Source organism: Syngnathus typhle, linkage group LG12 (genome assembly GCF_033458585.1).
Source record: "Syngnathus typhle isolate RoL2023-S1 ecotype Sweden linkage group LG12, RoL_Styp_1.0, whole genome shotgun sequence".
Taxonomy (NCBI): Eukaryota; Metazoa; Chordata; class Actinopteri; order Syngnathiformes; family Syngnathidae; genus Syngnathus; species Syngnathus typhle.
This window is the reverse complement of record NC_083749.1, coordinates 10,851,747-10,878,099: the sequence shown is the minus strand read 5'-3', so window position 1 is coordinate 10,878,099 and position 26,353 is coordinate 10,851,747. Positions and strand designations below refer to the sequence as shown.

Genomic DNA, 26,353 nt, shown 5'->3' with positions numbered 1-26,353 from the left:
TGCGGCGTGGTTTCCTTGGTGTGCAGACATTTGAATGATGAAGTGTGTCACCGACTATCTTGCAAACGGACATGTGTGCGCGTGGACTAGTAAGGGACTGGGGAGAACGCGCTCGCACATGTGTGCTTTCCCGTTCGTATGCGTTTGACTTTTGTTGCTTGCAGGTTCCCGTGACAGTGCCAGGGTTACATAAATTTTATGACACGATGCTTCGGGCCGGTTTAAATTCAGACAAGGGTCTGCGATAGATGGTTCGTTGTTCTCGTTTATCATAACACATTAGGGTCGCGAGTGTATCCTATACCATTAGTCATTGGGCAGTAGGAGGGGGATACCCTGCACTGGTTGCCAGCCAATTACAGGGCACACTAAGATGAAATTTGGAGTGCTCAATCAGTCTTTTAGGGGGGTAAAGAAATCTGAATACCTGGAGAAGAACCCATGAAGGCAAGGTAAGAACATACAAACTCCACACAAGGAGGGCCGGGCCGGATTGCGGGTTCAATTCGCACAACCTCTGAACTGTGACGTGCCAACCAGTGCGCCACCATACCATGCAGGTGGTGGAATCAGTACAAGTCACATTGTGTTATGTGAAATAACCTTCAGAGGCTGGTCAGAGTAAGTTTGGATAATCAAAATTAATGTAACAATAAATAAAGCTAAGTGGTCAGGGATAGCTTTTTAACAGTTCTGGAATGAAGACAAAGGAATGGAATTAGCACTGCTAAAATGAATGTTGCATTGGAAAAGGTACTAGGTAGCATTTCAGAAGTAAGATGTCTTTTCAGCGAGATTATGCATCATCCTTGTGGATAATGGGAAGCCAGTGAGGTAAATGTGGGATGGAGATTATGTCCGTGTTTTTGCAAAGAGCAGCACTGTTAAGTATTGTTAACCGTTCCTGCTTGCCGCGTAACCGTATGTTGGAGCTCAAACTCAACAAAAGCTAAGGCCTAAATCCACGGAATTGTATAGTTTCAGTATGACCCACTTGACAAATGTTTTAAGGGCTGGTCCAAGGGAATACAGTGATTGATTTTAATGGCTTCATAAACAACTATATAAAAACAATTCATAAAAATCCATGCACTCTCAGTGTAAATTGATTCTGAAATATAGAGAAAAATTATGTACAACAGAGTGAACCGTAACAGTGACTTCATTCAGTTGGGTGGTTCACCACAAATATACTTGGCTGCATAGAATATTGACATTATTGCCTACGTCATGAATTGAAAAATGAACGAAAAAAAACAATTGTGAAAAATATCTAAGCAGGTCTCTTTTGACTGATTTGAAAAGTCACCGATTTTAACAAAAAAGCGCTAGAGACAAACTCGGCAAGAACGTTCCCTTTACCAAAGTTACATTCTGAAAGAATTATTGTGAAAGAACTACTATACAGAAACTCACTTGTAGAACAAAAACGCCTGAGTTGATAAAGAAAAGTAAAGTCTTAATGAATCCAAAAAGCCTGAGGAAAAAGACCACTGATTTACTATTTTACAAAAATTTACATTACAGGAGGGAAAAAATGCTCACAAAATGAAGAAAGCAAATACAGGGTGTTGTGGGTTTTTTTTTTTACAGCTAAAATCTGGTCTTAAATAATTCTTACGCAAACAAATGAGAAAGTATGTAAATGAGGTACGTCAGGTGGTAAGCCTGAGCCCAGACTGGACTTTTGACATCAGCTTGTAACATGAGTCATGCAACAGCTGACGGTTTGAGTGACTTAACACTTAAATAAGGTAGATAATCATGTTAGACATGATCGAGACAGACAGACACGAACAGTCAAAACACAGGATCCAGTGTCATGGGGTTGGCGGGAGAATGAGGCAGCGCTCAGGGTCTATTTTGTCCAGAGGTTAAAAAAAACTTCGTAAAAAAATAACAAAAGGTGTGCTGCATACGCAGCAGCATTTAACTTTTAAATACAAAAATATGCTATGATTTGTTTTCCATGATGCCTGGTTTGAGGCGCTGCTTAGCGTTCATCTCCAGTGGAACAGTGCTTTCTACAGCTTCCCTGTAAGGCGTGGGCTGTGTTAGCGAGTTCATGGCCGCTATTTAGCAGGCCCAGGCAGCTTCCGTTATGTCTTGCGGGTGCTCCAGATCTGCTCCGGTGTGCTCTTGTGGTCGGACGAATAGTCGAAGGGAGACCGGTGGCCCAGCGGGGAACGCGAGTCGTAAGGTGAGCGCTGGTCACGGGGAGAGCGGGGCCCGCTGGCCGAGGCCCTCTGCTCCGTCTGCCAGTCCGAGTGGTAGCGGTAAGACGAGCGCTGGTCCGAGTGGGAGAGATCCTTTAGGTCCGGCCGGTGGTCTCTGCTAGAGCGCAACTCCTCCAACTTCCTTTGCTTACCATCGCTGTAATGTCTGCACACACAAATACATTGACCTGACTCAGACCGGCAAGATTATTTGTTGGATATATGAACAATTAATCAAATTCAAAGTGCAGTGTAGTAGGATTACATTTTTAAATTGCAAAGGCTCCAATTAGAAAAGAACTAAGCGTCAAGTTTTTTCCAGGTACAGTATACCTACTTCATGACGTGGTCACGGTTCCACTATTTGGCAAAATGTTTTGTGAAGTTAATATTAGTGGTGCTCTAATCGACTGGCCACCGACTGTGACGGACCAATTTCCATAGAAAAATGTGGGAACAAAAGGCACGTTATCAGCATGTCGATCAATGACTTTCAATGTCGATCATAAAGAAGAAAAAAAAAGCATGGCATTTGTCAATCAATGACTATCAATGACTATCATTGCCATTCACTAAAAAACTATTTGTTGTATTTAATGCTTTCTTTTTCTGTAGAAACTGGCTGTCTCCAGGTCATCCCGTTGACTGTATACCTTGTTTGTGACTCACATGCGCAGTAATGGTAACGTGTCATCCGTGATGTAAACAATAGTATTGCGGGTAAAGCAGTATCACACGCGTTAGCAACAAAGCCCATAAATTTGGGCCACCAAAAATACCTAATACAAAGCTTTCTTTCACGAAATGCAGCGCTTACAGGACGACCCACCACCTGACCACAAAGTGCAGGGTGGCCACCTTTGTTGCCAATCAATGAAGTACTATGGGAGTTTATAAGTAGAGGCATTGAGTATTGGTGCATCATTACGCATATTAACATCTGTGGAAAGGCTAAAGCAGTCACTGTATTTGACCTGTGTCAGCTGTGAACTATGTATACCTGTCTCAATGCAATTTAGAAAAATAGAATGTCATTGTTCAGTGCATTATTACAAGCATTTTTTTTCTGCATAATGCAGTACAGGCAACATAGCGTTTTAACTTGTCTATTGTTGTACATTTTGTAATATGAATGGTATTTTTCCTCTGGAATCTTGTATTTATTATATGCGAGTACTCAAGTGTTAAGCACTCATACTGGTATCAGTCTGAAAAAAAGTGGCATAGAACATCCCTTGTTTATTGTAACTGAAGCATTCCAATCAAGTAGGCTGAAAGACATTTTAGTATTCACCTGTCTTGCCTGTCTCGGTCCCTGCTGTCTGGTCGGTAGTGGTCTCTGTGGTCTTTCCCATTGCTTAATGAGGAGTAGGGTCTTTTTCTAGACTCTGCTGCCTTCCTGTGGGCCTCTGAACTGTGTCTTTCCTTGCTGCTGTCATGGTAACGCACTGATGGCTGATGCCTGTCTGAGCTATAACTGTCCCTGCTGCTGTCATCCTGGTGAGAGTTGTCCCTCAGCCGTTCGATATCTGGGACAAAATAGCAGGGAAAAATTAATCTAGTCGAAAAGCCATAAAATAATCAGGTGATGGTTGCACAGTTAAGTGAAAGTCATACAGTACCTGTGTGTTTAAAACCTATAGTGTTTGTACTCCTAGTGTTCTGCTCCATTGCCTGTATATTTAGAAAAAAAGAGAGAGAAAAAATAACATCATTATGGAGGAATACATTTTTTTTTGGCATTCCAGGGATGTAGAAATACTGGCATACTACCCTACCTGTGCATTCTCTTGCCTTTTCTTGATGGCATGCTTATACAATTTATGTAATTTCCTGGCGTCGAACTCAGTGAATTTTGAAACAAATATCCACAGGTTTCTGTCAAAAACAAACATTATTATTGTCATAAGGGTGCTTATCGACTCAGACATTGAAGAAATCACATTCACAATTCATGCTAACTGATGTGGTGTTTTATTTGAAGTGAATCTTATTCATGTACAAGTTAATATTCAATTTGTCTCACTTCAGTAGCCATCCGAGTGTATGTGTGTCAATTTGTTGCAGATATGGGAAATATAGTTTGAGAGCAGTGTATGGTGCTCATGCGGTGTGGGTAACAATAAATTCTGGAGTTTTACATGCCATTTGTTCTTGGGCTAATCTAACACAAAGAATCTTAAATTAGAGTGATCCCCCATTTAAACTGACTCACCCACAATAGGTGAACATCTGCAATATTTGAAATACTCCTCCCACACAATTTAAACACATTTAAACGGAGTAAAACACGCTTTCTAAACACATTGCAGACAAACTTGAACAAGCATAAAAAGGTAGACAAAATACCAGTTACTTTATAAATTTATTCAAACACTTCTGTGTGTCAATCAAAGTTACTAAAGCTAATGAAAGGTAACATTAAAACTAAAATTGAAATAACATCATTAAAGAGATGAAATAAAAACGAGTTTTCTTTAGGAAAGTAAAATAAAATAATAATTAGTAAAATTATAATTTATATTTCAATTTATTCGACAAAATCCAACACCAAAAACAGACGTGAACGAGCAACAACAGGCTATACGAACGTGACAAACACAAACGAGGAGCTGAGAACGGGCCTGACGTAACATTCAGTTATTTAAAAAAAACTATTACATAAATAACACGTTCATAAAACCATTTGTGTCCCTCCAAATCATTAAATCCATTGATCAAATTTCTCGTCCTTTATGTCATCCTGGTGACAGAGGACATGTCCAGAGTATATGGCGCTTTAAAGTGTTAATTACTTTATTTGATTTTCTCTCTCTATTTTTCATGTTTTGAATATGTTCAAGATAAAGATATCAAAGCATTTTTTTCCATGTATAATGCACCCCCATGTATAATACGCACCCTAAAAATGGCATGTTGATGCTGGAAAAAAGCCAGTACCCATGTATGATACGCACCCAAATTTTGCCTTTTTTTCTTTTTTTTTTTTTAAATAAAGTCCCAATGATCGTCACCCACGCATCTGGGTGTGGTGAAATTTGTCCTCTGCATTTGACCCCATCCCCGTGTGATTTTGATCCATCCCCTGGGGGAGAGGTGAGCAGCAGCGGCGCCGTGCTCGGGAATAATTTGGTGATCTAACCCCCCAATTCCAACCCTTAATGCTGAGTGCCAAGCAGGGAGGCAATGGGTCCCATTTGTATAGTCTTTGTTATGACCCGGCCGGGTTACTTAAGTCCGTTAACGTAAAATTATTTCAGAAAAAAGATCATCTTTGGGAACAACCGGATGTTATTCTGCCAGTCTGTATCACTGCGCATGCATTACCAAACTCGATAGCGAAGAAATATGTGAGACTCTCAACGGGATCACCAATATTTGAGTGATTATAATTATAATATATATATAATAATTATTTATTTATTATTCACAATTGTCATGGTGATCTTTCTGGTGATTTCTTAACTAGGCTGGATGTATATTTTTTTAAAATAAATAAACTCCAACTGGCCAGAAAGGCACCACCGCAATCAGTTAGGTTAAAATGAAGAGAGGAAAGCGGCGTTGTAAAGAACCATCCGTGACAAGATTTTCTTCAAAAATTGTTGTAACATGATTTTCTTAAAAAAAAAAGAGAGAATTTGTATTATATTTTATATATTCTATATTTTTTATATCATGTATAATGCGCACCCCAGATTTTAGGACAATAAATTAGTTAAATTTTGCGCATTATACATAGAAAAAAACGGTATACTAAAAATAACATGTGAAGTGGTCAACTATACTTGTAAGTAAGTGATGTGTTAATGATCAAGTAAAAATTTGTGGAAAAAAACATATATAAGTCGCTCTTGAGTATAAGTCGCCCCCCCCCCCCACCCAAACAGTGAAAAGAAACGCGACTTATAGTCCTAAAATTACGGTATATATAAAAAGCTCTAACGAAATGTACCTGTTTTAAACACACAGGTACTGCTAATATAACTTGGTATTTAATCAATGAGTTCATTAGGGTCATCAAGGTCATGTTCGTCGTGTCATTAATTTGCAGGTATGTTTTTTGTATATCTTTTGTCCCGTATTGTCTAAAAATATGAACCCATTCTTGAGTTCATTAACTTAATGATGTAAAAAATACTGTGTAACGCTGAAATCAAAATGATTAGTTTGTATTTGAGAGGCCAAATTTGTATTCAATCTCTGGAAAGATTAGTTCCCTATTTCTTGACGCTTTTTTGTAACAAAGAGGCAAAACATGCTTACTTTCGCCACTGTTTGATGAGGTCAGGATTGGAATACTCCTTCAGACACTCCGTGATGTGGTCTCCAATCTTGATGAGACATTGCCTGGTATGTTCAAGCTGCTCACGCTCTGAGAGACCCTTCTCTGGTCGGTCCAGCTGCTTAAGGGCTGCTTTCACTGGCCGCATTCTCTCTTTACACTGCAACATTCAAACAGTCAATGCTAACTACAGCTAGGTGATTGCATCACAAGAATGTTATTTAATCATAATGAATGAAACAAAACCCATTTTAAAACCATCATGCCCAGCTTTGTGAAAGTTTGACCGTACCACACTAAATGTTTTCTGGTCCAGTTCTTCAGACTCCTCAGACACTGGTATATTCTCTCCACTTGCTGTTATGTGGACTGGCCCATCAGATGCTTTTTTTATTCGTTCTCTGACCTCAGCTTTGGTTTCAGTCTGTTGAAGAAAAAAAGCGATAATTATGTCCATTTGTTGACAGTATGTGTGTATAATAATAATAATAATATTTAAGTGGATTTACCTTTTCCATGCTGTCCTCTTGTTTATGGACCGAATCCAAAGGTTTGATTTCTTTTCTCTCTTTTGGCTCCTTGTTGTCTTTACTGTCCCAACTGTCTTCCTTTTTCTCCTTTTTGCATTCTTTCTTTATTTCCTCTTTATACTCCCTCTCACCAGATGAAGAGCCATTGTCCTGTTGAGTCTCCTCCTCTTCCTCCTCCTCTTCCTCTTCTTCCTCATCATCTTCTTCCTCTTCCTGATTTTCTTCCTTCACTGTCTCTCTGTCTGATCTGGTTCGTCTGCTTAAAGCCTTCTCGGGCATTTCCTCCTGAAACAGTTAATGTCTCACATGAGCGCAAACACTTCGACGAGGCACAGCAACGAAGCAAACATAACAGGAATTTTAATGTACCTTTTCCTCATCCATTTCATCCTCATCATCCGATCTTTTATCCGATGGAGGATCTGATGATGCACTCTTAATCATCTCATCTATCTGTGATGGTTTCACAGTTTCTCTTTTTTTGCTTCTTGGCTTCCTCTTTCGAGAATTGACCTACAGATAAATGCAAGGCGTATTTCATTAAATGAATGAACAAATAATTGACTGAAAACAAAACGTAAATGTCAGACATACTGTCCCTGCTTGTTTCTGAGCTTCTTTTTTGGCAAGGTCCTTGCTCAGTAACTTGATGAGGTAGTCTGCTCTGGTCTGGAGCTGTTTTGCTTGGGGCTTCTTATCAGGGTCATCTGGTAGAAGCTGTAACAGATAATTTGACATAATTTGCTTGGAGAGAATAGGACCTTTTTGGCAACTGTGAAAAGTTGACATAACTAATAAAAACAATGAAACCGACACGAGACACAAGAAATTCTGTGATGATGTTCAACCTCCAATTTCAGTTCCAGCCAGGCTTCCATGAAAAGTGTACTGGACACCGAAGCATTTTTTTCTGATGTTTTGCAACACAAAATAATCTTAGCAATTAATATGGGCTTCTTGTGATTTCTCTATTGGTGTTGGTACTCCTCGTAGCGTGTGTTATTGCCCCGAGCTCATGAGCAGCAGGTCTGAGATGATTGGTGTCACGAATTGCATACCGCTTTGTGAAAGAGAAGCGCGACTGTTTGTGTGAGAACACTGATACAACAGAACAAAAACAAAAAAAAACTTTGACAATCACGTGATCGCACTGTTTGAAATCTTTATTTTGATGAAAACCGCAGCTCAGAGCCAAGTTCTGTTATTACAACTTGCCACTAACAACTACATAACGTGCACCCCGAAAGAATTACCGTAATTTTCAGACAATAAGTCGCAGTTTTTTTTCATAGTTTGGGTGGGCGACTTATAATGAGGAGCGACTTATATGTGAGTTTTTTCAAAAATGTTCAAAAAAAAAAAGAAAGTGAAACCGCGATAAATGAACTGCGATGTAGCAAGGGATTACTGTAATTTGAATTTCAAGTGACGTCAGCAGAGCGGCGCGGCGGTTGTTTACAAAAAGGATAAAGATTGATCACGGGATGACGAAGGGCCCCACGTACTACCGAGATCATTAGCGGCTTTGTTTCTAAGTGACACGGAGGACGAAAAGTTTGAAGGATTTAAGGATTTGGAGTGACACAGAAGGTTTGAAAAACCATTACCGTTTTTTTCCATGTATAATGCGCAAAATCTAACTAATCTATTGTCCTAAAATCTGGGGTGCGCATTATACATGGGTACATTTTTTTTTTTTTTTAAGAAAATCTCTTTCGAAATAAAACTTGAAATCACCTTTCTTCTTGTTTGTTGTCAATCGCGCATCGCATTCAGCCATTCTGCCCAACACAGTCAGTAAAATTCATAATTGAGGACATTGTTTGATGCGATGGTGCAATCCTTGATGGTGTGTTATTGTCAAATATTGTTTGTTTTTTAATCTCCATCGCAGACCGGATATCATATGGAGGCCGCCATGACAGTATGCGCAGAACGAATGCGCAAGACACGTCAGCTATATAAAGAGCGAGAGTTCAGTTCTCTACCTATTTGTTTCAATTCACAGTTTAATTAGCAGTTTCAATCGGCAAATATCAAAATGCGTATTACAGATATTTTATTTCACAACACTTTGCCTTGTTACTTTCTTCTCTGCTGTTCACTTCAAACACGCTCCATACGAACACAATGCTCTCGTAGCAGACGCTTGCTAGATCACCTGCTCGTTTGCTGTCACAATGTACCCTACACAAATCCGAAACATTTCTTTGTTATCAAGTTTGCTAGCGCATGCGCAGTGATACTGACCGGCAGGATAACATCCGGTAACATAATTTTACGTTTACGGACTTAAGTAGGAGTCAAAATTTGGTTGCGTATTATACATGGGTACAGGCTTTTTTCCAGGATCGACATGCCATTTTTAGAGTGCGTATTATACATGGGGGGCGCATTATACATGAAAAAAAACGGTATGGCTTTTAGGGTAGTGCTCACTAACTTATTTTGCAAGAACCACACTGGAGACAAGTTAGTCGTTTCAGACACCTGCAGGTGGAGAGTTCACTCGTCGCTGTGCTTACAGCGATGGTCGAATGAAGTCTGACCCAGGCCTTTTCAGGTGCATATTTATTGAGAGAAACAGAGTGGGGTTGAAAGTGGCGGTGTGGGAACACAGGATGGGGTGAAGCCGCTCCCCTGCTGATCAAAGCATAGCAGGGGGGCCTTTTACAACGTTCTGTAAACAAAGCAACTTTGATTGCTTCCTCTGCAGCTAGTCAATCAGTTGAAAAGATCTTAGCACTTTGGTCTACTACTTTTGTTAAGACAGGACAAGCTAGTTAAATTATTACAGGTTACAGTCCAACATAATCATACGATATAGAAGATATTCTGCAAATCCCAACAATGGCTTTTATGCACGCCCGGTCCTACTCTACGGAGCTCTCTTTCACCTCCGTGGATAGAAGTCGGGGGCCGGCGCTCGGCTGGGTGGCTGTCCGGGGACGGTGGATGGGGCTCGGTCATGGCTTTTACGCACGCCCGGTCCTATTCTATGGATCTCTCTTCCACCTTTGTGGCTGGAGGTCCACGCGGCCACACGCCTGGAAGTTTATTTTGTTAAATAAAGAGCCGTTTACCAAACCCACGTCTTTCCTTGTACTTTGTTAACGCTACAATATAGTTATATACTAGATCTGTGGAATAACGACGATGCTGACGTCGGGGCGCACGCGCGGCGTTGTTGACAAAGGACGAGGAATTTGATCGATGGATTTAATGATTTGGAGTGACACAGATGGTTTGACAATATTATTGCTTACATAATAGTCATTTGATATATAATCATGTATTGTTATATGGGCCTGTGGAATATTTTGAAGCGCAAGCGCCGTCAGCGGCGCACACCCATTGTTGACAAAGGACGATCGATGGATTTAATGAATTGGAGTGACACAGATGGTTTTATAAACGTGTTACTTATGTAATAGTTTTCTTTTAATAACTCTGAATGTTACCCTAAATCAGACTGATTTGTGTCTTATTTTGAACTTAAATTATCTATTGCAGAGTGGCAGTTCTGCCTTTTGTCAGAAATAAACAAAAGTCTTAAAATTATCTGACAGTTTAAAAGTCAAGTTTTATGTATCAGAAGTACCGTAATTTTCGGACTAAACGTCGCTCCGGAGTACAAGTGGCATCAGTCATAAAATGCCCAAAAAAGTGAAAAAAAAAACATATATAAGTTGCTCCAGACTATAAGTCGCATTTTGGGGGGCAATTTATTCGACAAAATCCAAAACCAAGAACAGACATGAACGAGCAACAGGCTAAACCAGGGGTGGGCAAACTACGGCCCGCGGGCCACATCCGGCCCACGGGACGGTTTAATCCGGCCCACGGGACGGTTTAATCCGTCCCGTCAACCCTGAATAAATTGTATTATTAAACATTTTTTTGGGTCGTATTGCCTGCAATGACTGCGTTTCCCCAGTAGATGGGGAAGCGCTCGCCTGCGCATTTACTACCGGAAGCCGTGTCAGAAAGCTCGGTGCAGACTCACAAGTGCGTGTACGTACTCAGTAGTACGGAATTGGCGCACTCGCGCTCTATTTGTATCAGTCCCGAATTTAGAGCGTGGGCTGTGACGACAGCATTCTTGTAATTCGCGCGCTGAGCTTTCAGATGCAGTTTTGCGCTAAAGCCACCCACAAACCTTCCCCTGGAATCCTTCCATTAAAATGAGTCGCCCAACGAAAAGCAAGGTGGACACAGTGCCGAGTGTTTAAAAGAGAGTGGCCAATTTGTCTCGACGTACGCAACATGACGTTCAGCCACATGAACGTCAACATCAACCCGTCACAGATCGAGGTAAACGGACCAACACCTCGGATCTCTCCTAAGAATTGCCACAACAAATTTTACTCCAGACTATGACGCACTAGCAAAAAAAGGGAGACCAACAACACTGTTCCCACTGAAAATGAAGGGGAGGCATTTTGAATATGATTTGTACACATAGCAGGGATTGAAACTAGCGACCATTCTCATTTTCAACCAATGCAGGATGCTCAAGGACATTGATGCACCACCTGTTTGCGACTAATCTTAACCTGTAAAGTTCTTAAGGCTTACTTTAAAGAAGTGTTTCCCGTTTCCTCACCTCTGTTACCAGGTGTTTGCGAGTTAAAACTCTGCTTTGATTTTCAGATACCCATCATCGTGTTGCCGTTTTGATTACTTTATTTGGGTGTATGCTTTCACCGATTCTTCAAGATGATATATTTGGTCAGAATGTTTGCCGTTTGATGTGATCTCATAAGATAAACATCTTTCATTAATCTGACCTGCAGGCACTGAAGTGATGGAGACTGTTATTCATAATAACAGTGTCGTATTTTATGAGAATCACTGATAGCAGTTTTTTAGTGATTTTGTTTTTTTTTAAATGCTGTTAATAAATGCATTTGTTTTCAAAAAACTTGTTTGAAATATCCATGCTTTACTACCTACCAAAATCTTTTATGCAATGACCTTTACAGGTCGCTTATATTACTTCACACAAACACTACGTCCATCTGCTCCTGGTTCGGCCCTCCGGTCCAAATTTAGAACCCAGTTCGGCCCGCGAGTCAAAAAGTTTGCCCACCCCTGGGCTAAACGATAGGTATGCTAACCTGACATAAACACAAACAAAGAGCTGAGAACGGCCCTGACGTAACATTCAGAGTTATAAAAAAAAAACTATTACATAAATAACACGTTTATAAAACCAACAATGCTGCGCGTGCGCCCTGACGTCAGCCTCGGCGTTATTCCACAGATCTAGTACATAACTAGATTGTAGTGTTAACAAAGAACAAGGAAAGACGTGGGTTTGGTAAACGGCTCTTTATTTAACGAAACAAACTCCAGGCGTGTGGCGGCGTGGACTTCCAGCCACGGAGGTGGAAGAGAGATTCATAGAATAGGACCAGGCGTGCGTAAAAGCCATGACCGAGCCCCATCCACCGTCCCCGGACAGCCACCCGGCCGAGCGCCGGCCCCCGACTTCAATCCAGGGAGGTGAAAGAGAGCTCCGTAGAGTAGGACCGGGCGTGGGTAAAAGTCATAATAGTTTTTCAAACCTTCTGTGTCACTCCAAATCCTTAAATCTTTCAAACTCTTCGTCCTCCGTGTCACTTAGAAACAAAGCCGCTAATGATGCCGGTAGTACGTGGGGCCCTTCGTCATCTTCGTCATCCCGTGATCAATCTTTGTCCTTTTTGTAAACAACCGCCGCGCCACGCCGCGCTGCTGACGTACGTCACTTGAAATTCAAATTACAGTAATCCCTTGCTACATCGCGGTTTCACTTTTTTTTTTGGGACATATTTTTGAAAAAAAAAAAAAAATTATTATAAGTTGCCCCCCCCACCCAAACTATGGAAAAGAAACCGCGACTTATAGTCCGAAAATTACGGTACTAGTGATATTGGTTACTTGGTTAAGTGACATTTAGAAAATATCGGTGAGTACTCAGAGACATCAAACACAAAAATTAAGTTTCATATACAATTAAAATGATAGAAATCTAGTATGCAGAGCAGTCTTGCCAATCACTTGAGAAGCAAGTTTCAAACTTTGAGAAGCATTGTTATTGTATTGTGTGATATCAAAAAATAAAAAGAGGACAATTTGTGCAATTCTCTGAAAATCACAAAAGTTGGAAATGATTGCTTGAACTTACTTTGTGTGTGAGATTGAGATCTGGGTCCATTTTGATCATCTCCCAACTGCCATAACCGTATTCATAGATTCCTATTAGCAGACTAGAGTCATCTTCTTTCCCCCAGTCAAGGTCAAAATGCGCAGCCTTAGAGTGGCATGGAATCATGTACCTATGAACAACAGTCAGATTCAGCAACTCAGAAAAAGCAGAGTAAACCATAACTGAGTATTAGCATAGATTTTTTGATAACTTTAACAATTATTTAAAATCAAACTGTTTTTGCAAACTTTTTTCTCTCTTCCGGGTCTGCAGGGATGGCCTTGTGAAGTGGAGCTAGCTCTTCCTCATGAGAAATGACAAGCTTGGCATTGACTTGAACACCAGAGATCCTGAATGTGGGGCCTTTCACCTTCCCTCTTCTGCCTCCTAGTTTAAGTAAAAGTGGAGACAATTATCTTAAATTATTACAGTCCCAAGGAAATACATTTGACATGGCTAGAAGGCAAGAGTTTTGTTAATCCCAAAGATTTGTTTAATTACCAGAAGTTTTTTCTGGTCCACAGGGGTTTTCTCTTAACGTTCTCACACAGCCGTTGTGAACGGTTTCTGCCAAGCGTTTAAGGTCATGTTCAGACTTGTCCACAAGTTCGGCATCACGAGCAATTGCATCCAACCTGAGTCGATTGGAAATTCCAAAACAAAACATTTGGAAGTCAGGATTGTATTTAATGTCCCCACACCCAAAAGAAATTACCGTATTTTCCACACCATAAGGCGCTTCGAGGTTAAAAGGCGCAGACTCAATTGCGGGGTCTATTTTGTATTTAATCCACACATAGGGTCTATGCCATTTTAAAAGGTGATTAGAGGGTCCTAATGCTGTTTTCTTTGCACAAATGATAGTATTTATTTATCAATGGCGGCTGAGGTACGTACTCTAGGTGTTACGTGAAGTCCTCTGATTGGTTTACCGCCCCGATCTACGTAAAACGTAATGTCCCCTGATTGGTTCATCGGGTCAACGTATTACGCCTGTTTACATATTACGGCTGTTTATTACGTCTCTGTGGTGGAAGCCACACAAAACAACAGGATTTGCACAAACGGTAGTATTTATTCATCAAGAGATGAATATATGACGGATATGACGTCATGATGGCGTCGCGGATGGCCGCCACGGTGAGTCGCTCTCTGCTACTTTGTCTTATTTTGTGTTTTCTGTGTCCTCTGCTGTCCGTCCCGGATCACTTTTACCAGAGAAGCCCTGTTAAAAATTGGAGTCTTCTCCTGGTATTTTCCCTCCTGTTTTCTTTGATCCAGACTGTTTGACAGAGATTTTACCCGGAACGGCGGTGCTATACAAGCTAGCACCTCGAAGACAACGTGGCAAACACGCCGGAGCCCTCGTAAAGCTGAGGCAGAGAGGGTTCCGTTCTGCCCTACCATCAATTCATCTGGCGAATGTTCACTCCCTGGCGAGCAAGATGGACGAACTGCTGCTCCTCACTTCAAGGAACACTGATTTCAGCAGATCCGCCGCGCTGTGCTTTGTTGAAACGTGGCTTGACGGACGCACCCCCCACCACGCCGTGGAGCTAGCTGGGTTTCGGCTAATGCGTGCAGACCACAGCGCGGAGCTCACCGGAATATCAAAGGGAGGTGGTCTCTGTTTCTATATTAATGAACGTTGGTGTACTGATGTCACGGTGTTGAAAGAGTCTTGCAGACCTCTACTAGAAACACTTTTGAATAAAACTGCCGGCCGTTCTGTTCACCATTGGAGTTCTTCTCAATCGTCATGGCGGCTGTTTACATTCCACCACACGCACGTGCGAGTGAAGCCACACAAATGCTGGCTGACCAGGTGACAGACGTGGAGAAACTTCTACCAAACTCACCAATCATTGTTCTGGGTGATTTTAACAGGGCGAATCTCGCACACTAACTCCCCAAATACAGACAGCAGATGTGTCCCATCAGAGGGGCACAGACACTGGACCACTGCTACACCGTGATAAAGGATGCATACCACTCTGTGGCTCGTGCAGCTTTAGGACACTCGGACCACTGTCTAGTTCATCTGATCCCGGGCTACAGGCAGAAATTAAAAACTAAGCCTGTGAGGAAGTGGACAGTGGAGTCAAGGCAGGACCTCCAAGCCTGCTTTGACTGCACCGATTGGGGAGTTTTTGAAGCTGCAACTTCAGACCTGCATGAACTCACTGACACTGTCACATCATACATCAGTTTTTGTGAGGATCTGTGTATGCAGACTAAGACCTTCTGCACGTACAACGACGACCAACCTTGATTTACACCGCACCTCAGGAGGTTGCGCAAAGTCAAGGAGGAGGCCTACAGGAGTGGCAACCGGGACCTGTTTAAGCAGACCATAAACACACTGAACCGAGAGGTCAGGAAAGCCAAGAGGTGTTACGGGGAAAGCCTGCCAATCCTGATCCCTCAACAGTGTGGAAAGTTCTGCAGAGCATCACGGGCTTCAAGAAATGAAGTCCTGTGGAGAGCCCAAGGCTTGCAAACCAGCTAAACAGGTTCTACTGCAGGTTTAATTGGTCCACGCCTCCATCACCGTTATCACCTACTCTCTCTCTTGCAGAGGCCGCGCCCGCACTCCAGATCCGCGAGGAGGAAGTGCGCCAGATGTTCCGGAGGAAAAAGATCCCGAAGGCACCGGGCCCAGACGGCGTGTCACCTTCCTGCTTGAAAGTCTGTGCTGAACGGCTGGCATCCACCTTTGCACGGATCGTCAACCGTTCCCTGGAGGTGTGTGAGATGCCCTTGTGCTTCAAGAGCTCCACCATCGTACCGGGGGCCAAGAAGCCCGCCATTACAGGTTTGAATGACCATACCTGTCGCCCTGTCATGAAATCTTTCGAGAGGTTAGTGTTGAACCACCTGAAGGATGTCACGGGCCCCCTGCTTGACCCCCTCCAGTTTGCCTACCGGGCAAACAGGTCAGTGGACGATGCGGTCAACATGGGACTGCATCACCTGAACACCCCAGGAACGTACGCCAGGATCCTGTTTGTGGACTTCAGCTCGGCGTTCAACACCATCGCTTCTGACATCACGAAGTGCATTGATGATGTGACCCACACAAAATTCATCGTCACTCGGGCTAACTGGAAGCCATGGCTGACAGGGGCTGTCCTCAGGCTCCTGAGGGCCAGGGACAAAGCCTTCAGAGCGGGGGATGAGGCTGGCTTGAGAACAGCGAGGGCCGACCTGTCCCTGGGCATCAAGGAAGCGAAAAGGGCATTCTCTTGCAAGATTACCGGCCACTTTAAGGACAGCAGGGACGCACGGAGCCTATGGCAGGGCATTCAGACCATCACGGACTACAAGCCCGCGCCGCAGAGCTGTGAGGGCGACATCAGTCTGCTCGACGATCTGAACCGCTTATTTGCTCGCTTCGACGCTCAGAACAGCACTTGCGCGCTGAAGACCCCTCCCCCTCCATACGAGTAGCCCCTGTGCCTCTCTGCCGATAGCGTGAGGAGGGCGCTTGCCGCTATCAACACCCGTAAGGCGGCAGGCCCTGACAACAACCCAGGTCGAGCGCTGTAGGACTGCGCTGGGGAGCTAATGGGTGTCTTCACGGACATCTTTAACATTTCCCTGCAGCAGGCCATCGTCCCTTCAAGTTTCAAGGCTGCCACCATCGTACCTGTGCCAAAGAAACCTGCTCCGTCCTTCTATGACTACCGCCCCGTGGCACTGACGCCCATCATCATGAAGTGCTTTGAGCGGCTTGTCATGGAGCACATCAGATCCATTCTCCCCCCTACCATAGACCCCTTCCAGTTTGCGTATCGAGCCAAACGGTCATCTGAGGATGCCATCTGCTCTGCCCTCCAATCTGCCCTCACCCACCTGGAAAAAAGGGACTCGTATGTGAGATTGCTGTTTGTGAACTTCAGTTCTGCATTCAACACCATTGTACCACAACGACTCATCTGCAAACTCGACAAGCTGGGCCTCAGTACCTACCTCTGCAACTGGCTACTGGACTTCCTCTGTCAGAAGCCTCAGGTGGTGCGTGTTGGCGACAAAATCTCCGCCAGCGTCACGCTGAGCACGGGGGCCCCCAAAGGCTGCTGCTCTTCACCCTGCTGACGCATGACTGCTAACTGGAAGCCATGGCTGACAGGGGCTGTCCTCAGGCTCCTGAGGGCCAGGGACAAAGCCTTCAGAGCGGGGGATGAGGCTGGCTTGAGAACAGCGAGGGCCGACCTGTCCCTGGGCATCAAGGAAGCGAAAAGGGCATTCTCTTGCAAGATTACCGGCCACTTTAAGGACAGCAGGGACGCACGGAGCCTATGGCAGGGCATTCAGACCATCACGGACTACAAGCCCGCGCCGCAGAGCTGTGAGGGCGACATCAGTCTGCTCGACGATCTGAACCGCTTATTTGCTCGCTTCGACGCTCAGAACAGCACTTGCGCGCTGAAGACCCCTCCCCCTCCATACGAGTAGCCCCTGTGCCTCTCTGCCGATAGCGTGAGGAGGGCGCTTGCCGCTATCAACACCCGTAAGGCGGCAGGCCCTGACAACAACCCAGGTCGAGCGCTGTAGGACTGCGCTGGGGAGCTAATGGGTGTCTTCACGGACATCTTTAACATTTCCCTGCAGCAGGCCATCGTCCCTTCAAGTTTCAAGGCTGCCACCATCGTACCTGTGCCAAAGAAACCTGCTCCGTCCTTCTATGACTACCGCCCCGTGGCACTGACGCCCATCATCATGAAGTGCTTTGAGCGGCTTGTCATGGAGCACATCAGATCCATTCTCCCCCCTACCATAGACCCCTTCCAGTTTGCGTATCGAGCCAAACGGTCATCTGAGGATGCCATCTGCTCTGCCCTCCAATCTGCCCTCACCCACCTGGAAAAAAGGGACTCGTATGTGAGATTGCTGTTTGTGAACTTCAGTTCTGCATTCAACACCATTGTACCACAACGACTCATCTGCAAACTCGACAAGCTGGGCCTCAGTACCTACCTCTGCAACTGGCTACTGGACTTCCTCTGTCAGAAGCCTCAGGTGGTGCGTGTTGGCGACAAAATCTCCGCCAGCGTCACGCTGAGCACGGGGGCCCCCAAAGGCTGCTGCTCTTCACCCTGCTGACGCATGACTGCACTGCAACTTACAGTAGCAACCGCATACTGAAATATGCAGACGACACGACTCTGGTAGGTCTCATCACCGGGGGCGACGAGGCTCGATACAGGTCGGAGGTCGACCTTCTGGCCACGTGGTGCAGGGACAACAACCTCCTGCTGAACGTCAACAAGACCAAGAAGATTGTTGTTGACTTCCGGAAGGGTCACACCCAACACCTGCCACTGACAATCGACGGTGCTGTGGTGGAGAGAGTGAGCAGCACCAGATTCCTGGGGGTGCACATCAGTGAGGACCTCTCCTGGTCCACCAACACCGCATTGTTGGCAAAGAAAGCTCAGCGCCGCCTGTACTTCCTGCGGAAACTCAGGCGAGCGAGTGCTCCTTCGGCCGTCATGACTACATTCTACCGTGGCACCATTGAGAGCGTCCTCTCTAGTTGTATTGCTGTTTGGGTGGTAGCTGTACTGAATACAACATGAGGGCCCTGCAGCGCATAGTGAACACGGCTGGTAAGATTATTGGTTCTTCAAAATATAGAACAATATCCTGATTTATAACAATTCATACGCAAAATCAACAAGGTACTGCAAACTCTTTATTTAGGAAATTACAAGAGTATTGTAGTATGCAAAGTGCTTATTTTAACACTGAACTTTGATGTCGTGTTTTTTCTTTAAATGTGCGGCGAGATTTGTGGTCCCTGAATATTTGATCACCGCATGGCAGGATTTACAAACTGCACGTGTCTTGTCCGTTGAGCCATCTTTTCTTTGGAATCCAAAGTGCTTCCAAACGAATGACTTGAAGCCTAAAGGGGAGCAAATTTCTTCGTCTTTTTGGACACTAGCCATAGCACCAGCCCAGGAGCCGCGTACTAGTTGTCGACTCCCCTTTCACGTGCCTGCTCTGCTCACAACACAGCAACGCCGCGCGGACTGCTCTCGGAAAGAGGAAGCATTATCATGTTGGTGCGTGACATAATAATGTCACACAATAAATTTGGCTGAGCAGAGGGGTGTGTGTGTGTGTGTGCGTGTTTGTGTGTGTGTGTGGGGGGGTGTTCATGTGTGCTCATGTGTATGTTGAGGTGTCTTTGCGATGACACAGTAAAAAATGTGGCTCTTAGTCTCTGACTGGTTGGCCACCCCTGGTGTACTACGTCTTATCACCGTGGGATAGTGGGAACGTAATTTCGATCGCTTTGTGTGTCTTGTGTAGACATTGACAATAAAGCAGACTTTGACTTTTGACATCCTCCAACAGAAGCTCATCCAGCTCGCGGTGCCTGCCTCCACCTATCAGTGGATCACCAGCTTCCTGACCAACAGGACAGCGTGTGAGGCTGGGGACCATCAGATCCGATACCCGGACCACCAATACTGGTGCCCCTCAGGGGTCCGTCCTCTCCCCACTGCTCTTCTCTCTACACTAACGATTGCTCCTCAGGCTACTCTTCTGTGAAGCTCCTGAAGTATGCAGACAACACCACTCTCACCGGACTGATCCGAGACGGTGACGAGACTTCGTACAGACAGGAGGTGGAGCGGCTGGTCCACTGGTGCAGCCAAAACCACCTGGAGCTGAACCCACTCAAGACCGTGGAGATGACAGTGGACAGCGAGACCCTTCACCACTTTCACCCCTCACTATCCGTCATACTATTCTCTCCACAGACACCTTCAAGTTCCTGGGAACTACAATCTCTCGAGACCTGAAACGGACCGGCCACATATACTCTGTCCGGAAGAAGGCCCAGCAGAGGCTGTACTTCCTGAGACAGCTCAAGAAGTTCAACCTGCCACGGGAGCTGCTGAAGACCTTCTATACTGCCATCATCCAGTCTGTCCTCTGCACCTCCATCACTGTCTGGTTTGGATCGGCCTCCAAACAAGACAAGCACAAACTGCAACGGACAATCAGGACTGCAGAAAAGATAATTGGAATCAACCTCCCATCTATCCAAGATTTGTACCTGTCCAAGACCAGGAAACGTGCAAGTAACATCTTTACAGACTACTCCCCTCCGGACGGCGTTATAGAGCTCTGTACGCTAAAACCAGCAGACACAGCTTCTTCCCCCAGGCTGTCGCTCTGATGAACTCACACCACTCTTAGAGTCTCAGAGTCATTGCTGTGCAATTACATCCTGCTGTCCACACCTTTTTTGAATTGTCTACATTATTTGTACTATGTGTCCTCTCTGCATCCATTGCAGCCTGGTCATCCTGGAAGAGGGATCCTCCCATCTGTGGTCTCTTCTCAAGGTTTCTCATTTCCCCTAGTTGGAGTTTTGAGTTTTTCCTCACCCTCTTGGGAGTTTAAGATCAGGGGATGTTTGGGAATATTTGTCATTTTTCACACGTCCCGAGTGTTGTTAGTCACCTAAATGTTGAACAGAGGCTGTGATGTACCGAAGTCAAATTCCTTGTTTGGCACGCTCAAACATGGCGAATAAAAATTCTTGAATCTTGAATCAATGGCGGCGGAGGTACGTACTTGGCGCAAACGATAGTATTTACCAATGGCGGCAGAGGTATGTACTCTATGTGTTGCGTCCAGTCCTCTGATTGGTTTACTTCCCCGATCTACGTAAACCGTAGTGTCCTCTGATTGGTACATCGGGTGGCTGTATATTACATCTTTGTGTGGCTTCCGCCACACATAACAAATTTACAGATTTGCACAAATGATAGTACTTATTTACCAATGGCGGCGGAGTTACGTACTCCTCTACGTGTTACGTCCAGTCCTCCGTTTTTTGGCCCTGATCTACGTAAAACATAATGTCTTTTCATTGGTTCATCGGGTCTTCATATCACGCCTGTATATTACGGAAGCCACACAAAACAACTTTACAGATTTTGGAATTTGGTCCACAGAAAAGGCTCAACTTATTGTTTTTTGAGAAAATTAGAAGCTTTTAAATGCGCCTTATGGTGCGGAAAATACGGTACACTAAGAATATTGAGATGGACACTTACCGTTCCAGTGGTCCACCAAATTTCTTGTAACTTTTGACAAACCTGATAAATAGTTAAAATAAATGTAAAATAACTTATGTAAACTGGCTTTAAAATCAAAATGTAAAAACATTATGGCAGTCACCTCCGGATCTCAGCATCAGTGAAGCCCTTGATATTTTCCCGTGGAATGGTCCGAGGCCGACCGCGTTTCTTTGGCCTCTTTCGGTCCGAGTGGGAATCACTGTCAGAACCTGAGTATCTTCTGCTCCTGCCCAGTCTTCTCCCCTCACCAGCATTAAAGCTTATCTGTTAAACAAAAGAAATAATAAATATACACAAAACTGAATCAGTGTACTGACGTTTTACTGCCTGATGACCTGTTTGGCACAATTCCTCATACGCGGCAGCATGTAGATTTCCTCAAGCTCCTTCTGTCTTGCTTCCTCTTCAATCCTCCTCCTCTGCTCCTCTGGGATGATGTCATCCCAACTCCGCTGGCTGCGCTCTGAGTCCATGTCTATTTCTTCTTCTTCCATCATGGTGAAGTTTGCAACCTAGACAGGCCAGTGAACCTTGTCAACTTAGCACATATTAACTTAGAAGAGTTACCGAGCCAATATTGGCCAAAAGTAAGTGTAACAAATGAATTATTGATATTTCACCTTAAACTGAGACAGCAGTTCTTCACCCACTGTGGAAGGTCCGGGATCATTTTCTCTGGTCTCAGCTCTTTTGAGAATTTCATCAATATCCATTTCCTTCAAAACATGACAAACAACTCGGTCCATTAAAAAAAAAAAACGCTTTTATGAATAAGTGGGATTGTAAAATGTGTGCGCGTATGTGCGTGTATGTGCGCGTGTGTGTGCGTGCGTGTTTCTTACCTGGGGCTCCTGCTCTTCGCCCTCTGGCTCTTTGAAAAGCTCCTCGGCACCAAATTTCAGGATTGCAGACAACTCTTCTTTGTTGAATGGTGCTGAACTGCAAATGATAAAATGACATGAAGATTTAGATTGTCTTGCGTCACATAGCAGGATAGTCTTCTTCTTAACACGGCAGAATATTCTCCTAAGAAAAGCACAATGTATGACTTGCCTCGAGGGAGCAGTGCCAGTGTGAAGGACAGTTTTTCCCGTTGTGTCCATTCTCTGAATGACAAGGTGATCCAGCACCATCTTCTTCTTAGCTCTCTCTATTATTTCCTCTTCCACTGAGCCCTTAGTCACCAATCGATAGATGTTCACCTAAGGGAAGAATACATGAAAATAAATTGATTGCTGTAAACAACCATAGTGAATCCCACAGGGCAACTTCCAAGTGTTTACATTTACCTTACAAGAAATAATCTTTACTTTCGTCTCATACACCCACTTGCTCAGTTTTAATTCAATATGAGAGGTATTCATTCAACATGTTCATGGCTTCAGTCATAGGTTGTAGTGATATTGTGCTGATACTATGTCACAGGTTATCTACTGTATCTTTGTAATTACAGTATCTGATGAATCATACCGAAAACAGGAATGTCCTGTAACATCTGCTCATTTCTTGACGAGTGAGTGTGGATCAATTATCACTAATCAATAGTCGATAAATTTGACCGGTGACAGCTCAACTCGTGCGCGCCATGGAACGTAGCGTGACTAACGTAATACAAAGTGCGACGCAGCGGATGAGTGATGTAATAATTGTGCAACAAGAATTTGAATTCTAGAACATTAGAAAACTGTAGTGTATGACTAATAAATATGTCAATAACAGAAGATTTGAAAGCCACATTTTTATTGGTGAAATGTGCTTCAGCAAACAAATTTGGCCAGAAGCATTAATCAAAAATGCAACAAAAAACAGTTACCAAAATTTCTGGACTACAAGCCGCACTGATTATAAGCCGCACCAGCTAAAATTAGGGGAAAATCTTGTTTTGTTAACAAATAAACCACATTGGACTATAAATCGCAGGTGTTTTAATGTTTAATTACCATTTGTGAAAGAATATACAGAGAGGATTGTCAGGAAAGAGCTGGATCTTGCGGGACGCATACCTTCCACCGTATTTTCACGTTCAAAAGACGCACTGTAATAAAAGGCGCAGTCTCAGTTGTGTGCCATGACTGTGTTTAACACACACATAGGGCCCAACGGCTCATAGGGCGCGAGTCTTATATATATAATCCACGCGCGCGCACACACACTGCAAATCCATGCCCACACTTCCCCCGTAAACGTTCTCATTTACATTTTCATTTATCAACAACACACACAAGCATACAAGTGTGCATATTTAAAAATGAAGCGGGAGCAAAACTGAGTTTGGTATTCACATTTTTATTACCGGTAATGGTCATCAATTGAACCCATCGAAGTCGTCATCCTCTGTTCCCGCATTGAAATCTCCAAATGACATGCCAGGTTCACTTTCTTCACTGTCACTTTCAGTGGCGTGTGGCTCCTCGGCTATGATGCTGGCTTTTACGAAAGCTCGCACAACAGTGCCAGCAGACATGCTAGCCCAATCATCCACAATCTATTCGCAAAATTGTGGCGTAACTCGCCCGGCGCTGCCTTCCACTCTTAGTGAATGTCGAAAGTGAGCGGCACCTCGTCCATGTTTGTGATGTGGCTGGGCTGGATGTGTTTGTCGGGGATACGTTTGCTGCAGTACGATTACATTATATATTATTATTAGGGGTGTAAATCGCGGGTTTTGTCACGATACGATATCATATCGATACAAAGAACTACGATCCGATATTTGCCGATATCTTAAAGCCTGCTGCGATTCATTCACGATATATCACGATATAGTGCTCTACGAGCGATTTTTTTTTCTAAATAAAAAATATAGAACAATATCCTGATTTATAACAATTCATACGCAAAATCAACAATGTACTGCAAACTCTTTATTTAGGAAATTACAAGAGTATTGTAGTATACAAAGTGCTTATTTTAACACTGAACTTTGATGTCGTGTTTTTTCTTTAAATGTGCGGCGAGATTTGTGCTCCCTGAATATTTGATCAGGATTTACAAACTGCACGTGTCTTGCCCGTTGAGCCATCTTTCCTTTGGGATCCAAAGTGCTTCCAAACGAATGACTTGAAGCCTAAAGGGGAGCAAATTTCCTCGTCTTTTTGGACACTAGCCATAGCACCAGCCCAGGAGCCGCGTACTAGTTGTCGACTCCCCTTTCACGTGCGAGCTACACATAAAACTCCGGAAAAGACACGACCAAGAAAAAAATACTGAAAAGGGTGATGCCATCAAGATGTCATCAACAACAGCCCAGTGCCCTCGAGTGGCCGGAGGAAACTTCTACAGTAGATGTAGCAGCTGTATTTCCTTCGTTAAGCACCAAATCAACTGGCTTTAACTTAAAGCAGCATCATACGAATTTCTTTTGTGCACCACAATGAGGGTTTGCAGTGAATGCGGTGATGTTCATGACTGGGGAGGCACTGACGTACCCCCCTCCCGCCCCCTCTAGAACCCTGCTCTAGAGTAGCTTATTCATTAGGGGTGTAAATCGCGGGTTTTGTCACGATACGATATCATATCGATACAAAGACTCACAATACGATATTTGCCGATATCTTAAAGCCTGCTGTGATTCATTCACGATACATCGCGATATAGTGCTCTACGATCGATATATATATATATTTTTAAATAAAAAATATAGAACAATATCCTGATTTATAAAAATTCATACGCAAAATCAACAAGGTACTGCAAACTCTTTATTTAGGAAATTACAAGAGTATTGTAGTATACAAATTGCTTACTTTAACACTGAACTTTGATGTCGTGTTTTTTCTTTAAATGTGCGGCGAGATTTGTGGTCCCTGAATATTTGACCACCGCATGGCAGGATTTACAAACTGCACGTGTCTTGTCTGTTGATTTCAAAATAAAGTCGCGTCTAATGTCCGAGGTCAAACACGGCGATACAAATCGATGTTTACGTTTAGCATCGATGCCAATAAATCGTAGAGCATTATATCGATTAATCGATGTGTATCGATGAACTACTTTAATTAAAATCCCATAATAGCAGTCTTCACACTTAAAAACACTCAATGAAGCACATGGAATCAAAAACTTGTTTTCGATCATGCGTACCACTCCGTTTGAAAAGACATGCTACGAAGTCCCGTTGTCCGAATCAAACCTTTTAACTCCGGAGTCGGTCTTCCTTTACTGGTGATATGCTTCGACCAAAGAGCCATAGTTGAAAATTGTTTGGGTTTGCATATGTAATCCTCCATTGTAAAGCAATATGTAAAAACAAAAAAAAACAAAAATAAGTGGACGACTGCTCCTCAGTTGTTTATTGTAAATTTGAACTGGAGATAACTTACCGTAAATTTCGGAAAATAAACACGACTTTTTTCTCAAATTTTGAACCCAGCGGCTAATAGTCCGGTGCGGCTTATATAGGATTTTTTCCGTGATTTTTGTGATGACTTGATCACTTTTATACACTCGTAAAAAGGCTGTGGACCGGTGTTGTGCGGCACCGCTTTACTGGGCGGAGGGATGTATGACACGGTCACTGGGGAGAAAAGTGGTGTGTTGATCGCACGTCCATCCGCCAGGCAAATAGTGCCGTATAAATCACACAAAGAAGAGACAGAACGAGATCAAGATGGACATTACTGAAAGGAAGCTTTTATACACAAACCGTCATTATGGGGGACAAAAGAAATGCATATGATGCCGCTTTTAAGCTAAAGGCAGTCGATGTTGATGACATTGTTTTGCGTCACCCTTTTCTTTATTTCGTGGTCCCGTCTACTCTGGAGTTTAATGTTTAATGTAATTTAGCGCTTCGTGCATGAATAAAATTAGCATGAACAGACCCTCATCATGGAAAATGCTAGAAGAAATGCATAAAACTGACAACGAAAGAGATACTGAGAAAGTGTGTGGCAAAGGATAACTAACGCTATTCCAATCGGAAGACTTCGATGGTTTCAATGCACAGGAGGAAGATGAAGACGATGATTTTTACTTCTACTTGTATGCTTTTTTAATCAGCCCTGTTAGTGCTGCGCTAC

At 43.6% G+C, this 26,353-nt stretch overlaps 1 protein-coding gene across 2 annotated transcripts in view; it reads right to left on the bottom strand.

Annotated features, from left to right (window-relative positions):
* Positions 1–1,027: 1,027 nt before the first annotated feature.
* The window catches only part of chd1 (chromodomain helicase DNA binding protein 1), a 41,616-nt gene continuing 16,290 nt past the window's right edge, over positions 1,028–26,353 (bottom strand). For both annotated transcript variants that reach the window (XM_061293160.1, XM_061293161.1), the window contains 18 exons: positions 22,386–22,534; positions 22,175–22,271; positions 21,953–22,048; positions 21,668–21,844; positions 21,433–21,596; positions 21,309–21,350; positions 13,726–13,859; positions 13,473–13,611; positions 13,204–13,354; positions 7,626–7,748; positions 7,401–7,544; positions 7,011–7,316; positions 6,794–6,925; positions 6,483–6,661; positions 3,995–4,094; positions 3,839–3,890; positions 3,511–3,745; positions 1,028–2,382 (listed from right to left, as the gene is read on the bottom strand). In XM_061293160.1, the coding sequence (XP_061149144.1) occupies positions 2,100–2,382; positions 3,511–3,745; positions 3,839–3,890; positions 3,995–4,094; positions 6,483–6,661; positions 6,794–6,925; positions 7,011–7,316; positions 7,401–7,544; positions 7,626–7,748; positions 13,204–13,354; positions 13,473–13,611; positions 13,726–13,859; positions 21,309–21,350; positions 21,433–21,596; positions 21,668–21,844; positions 21,953–22,048; positions 22,175–22,271; positions 22,386–22,534 (2,703 nt within the window). In that variant the 3' untranslated portion in view covers positions 1,028–2,099. The remainder of the gene's footprint in view (positions 2,383–3,510; positions 3,746–3,838; positions 3,891–3,994; positions 4,095–6,482; positions 6,662–6,793; positions 6,926–7,010; positions 7,317–7,400; positions 7,545–7,625; positions 7,749–13,203; positions 13,355–13,472; positions 13,612–13,725; positions 13,860–21,308; positions 21,351–21,432; positions 21,597–21,667; positions 21,845–21,952; positions 22,049–22,174; positions 22,272–22,385; positions 22,535–26,353) is intronic.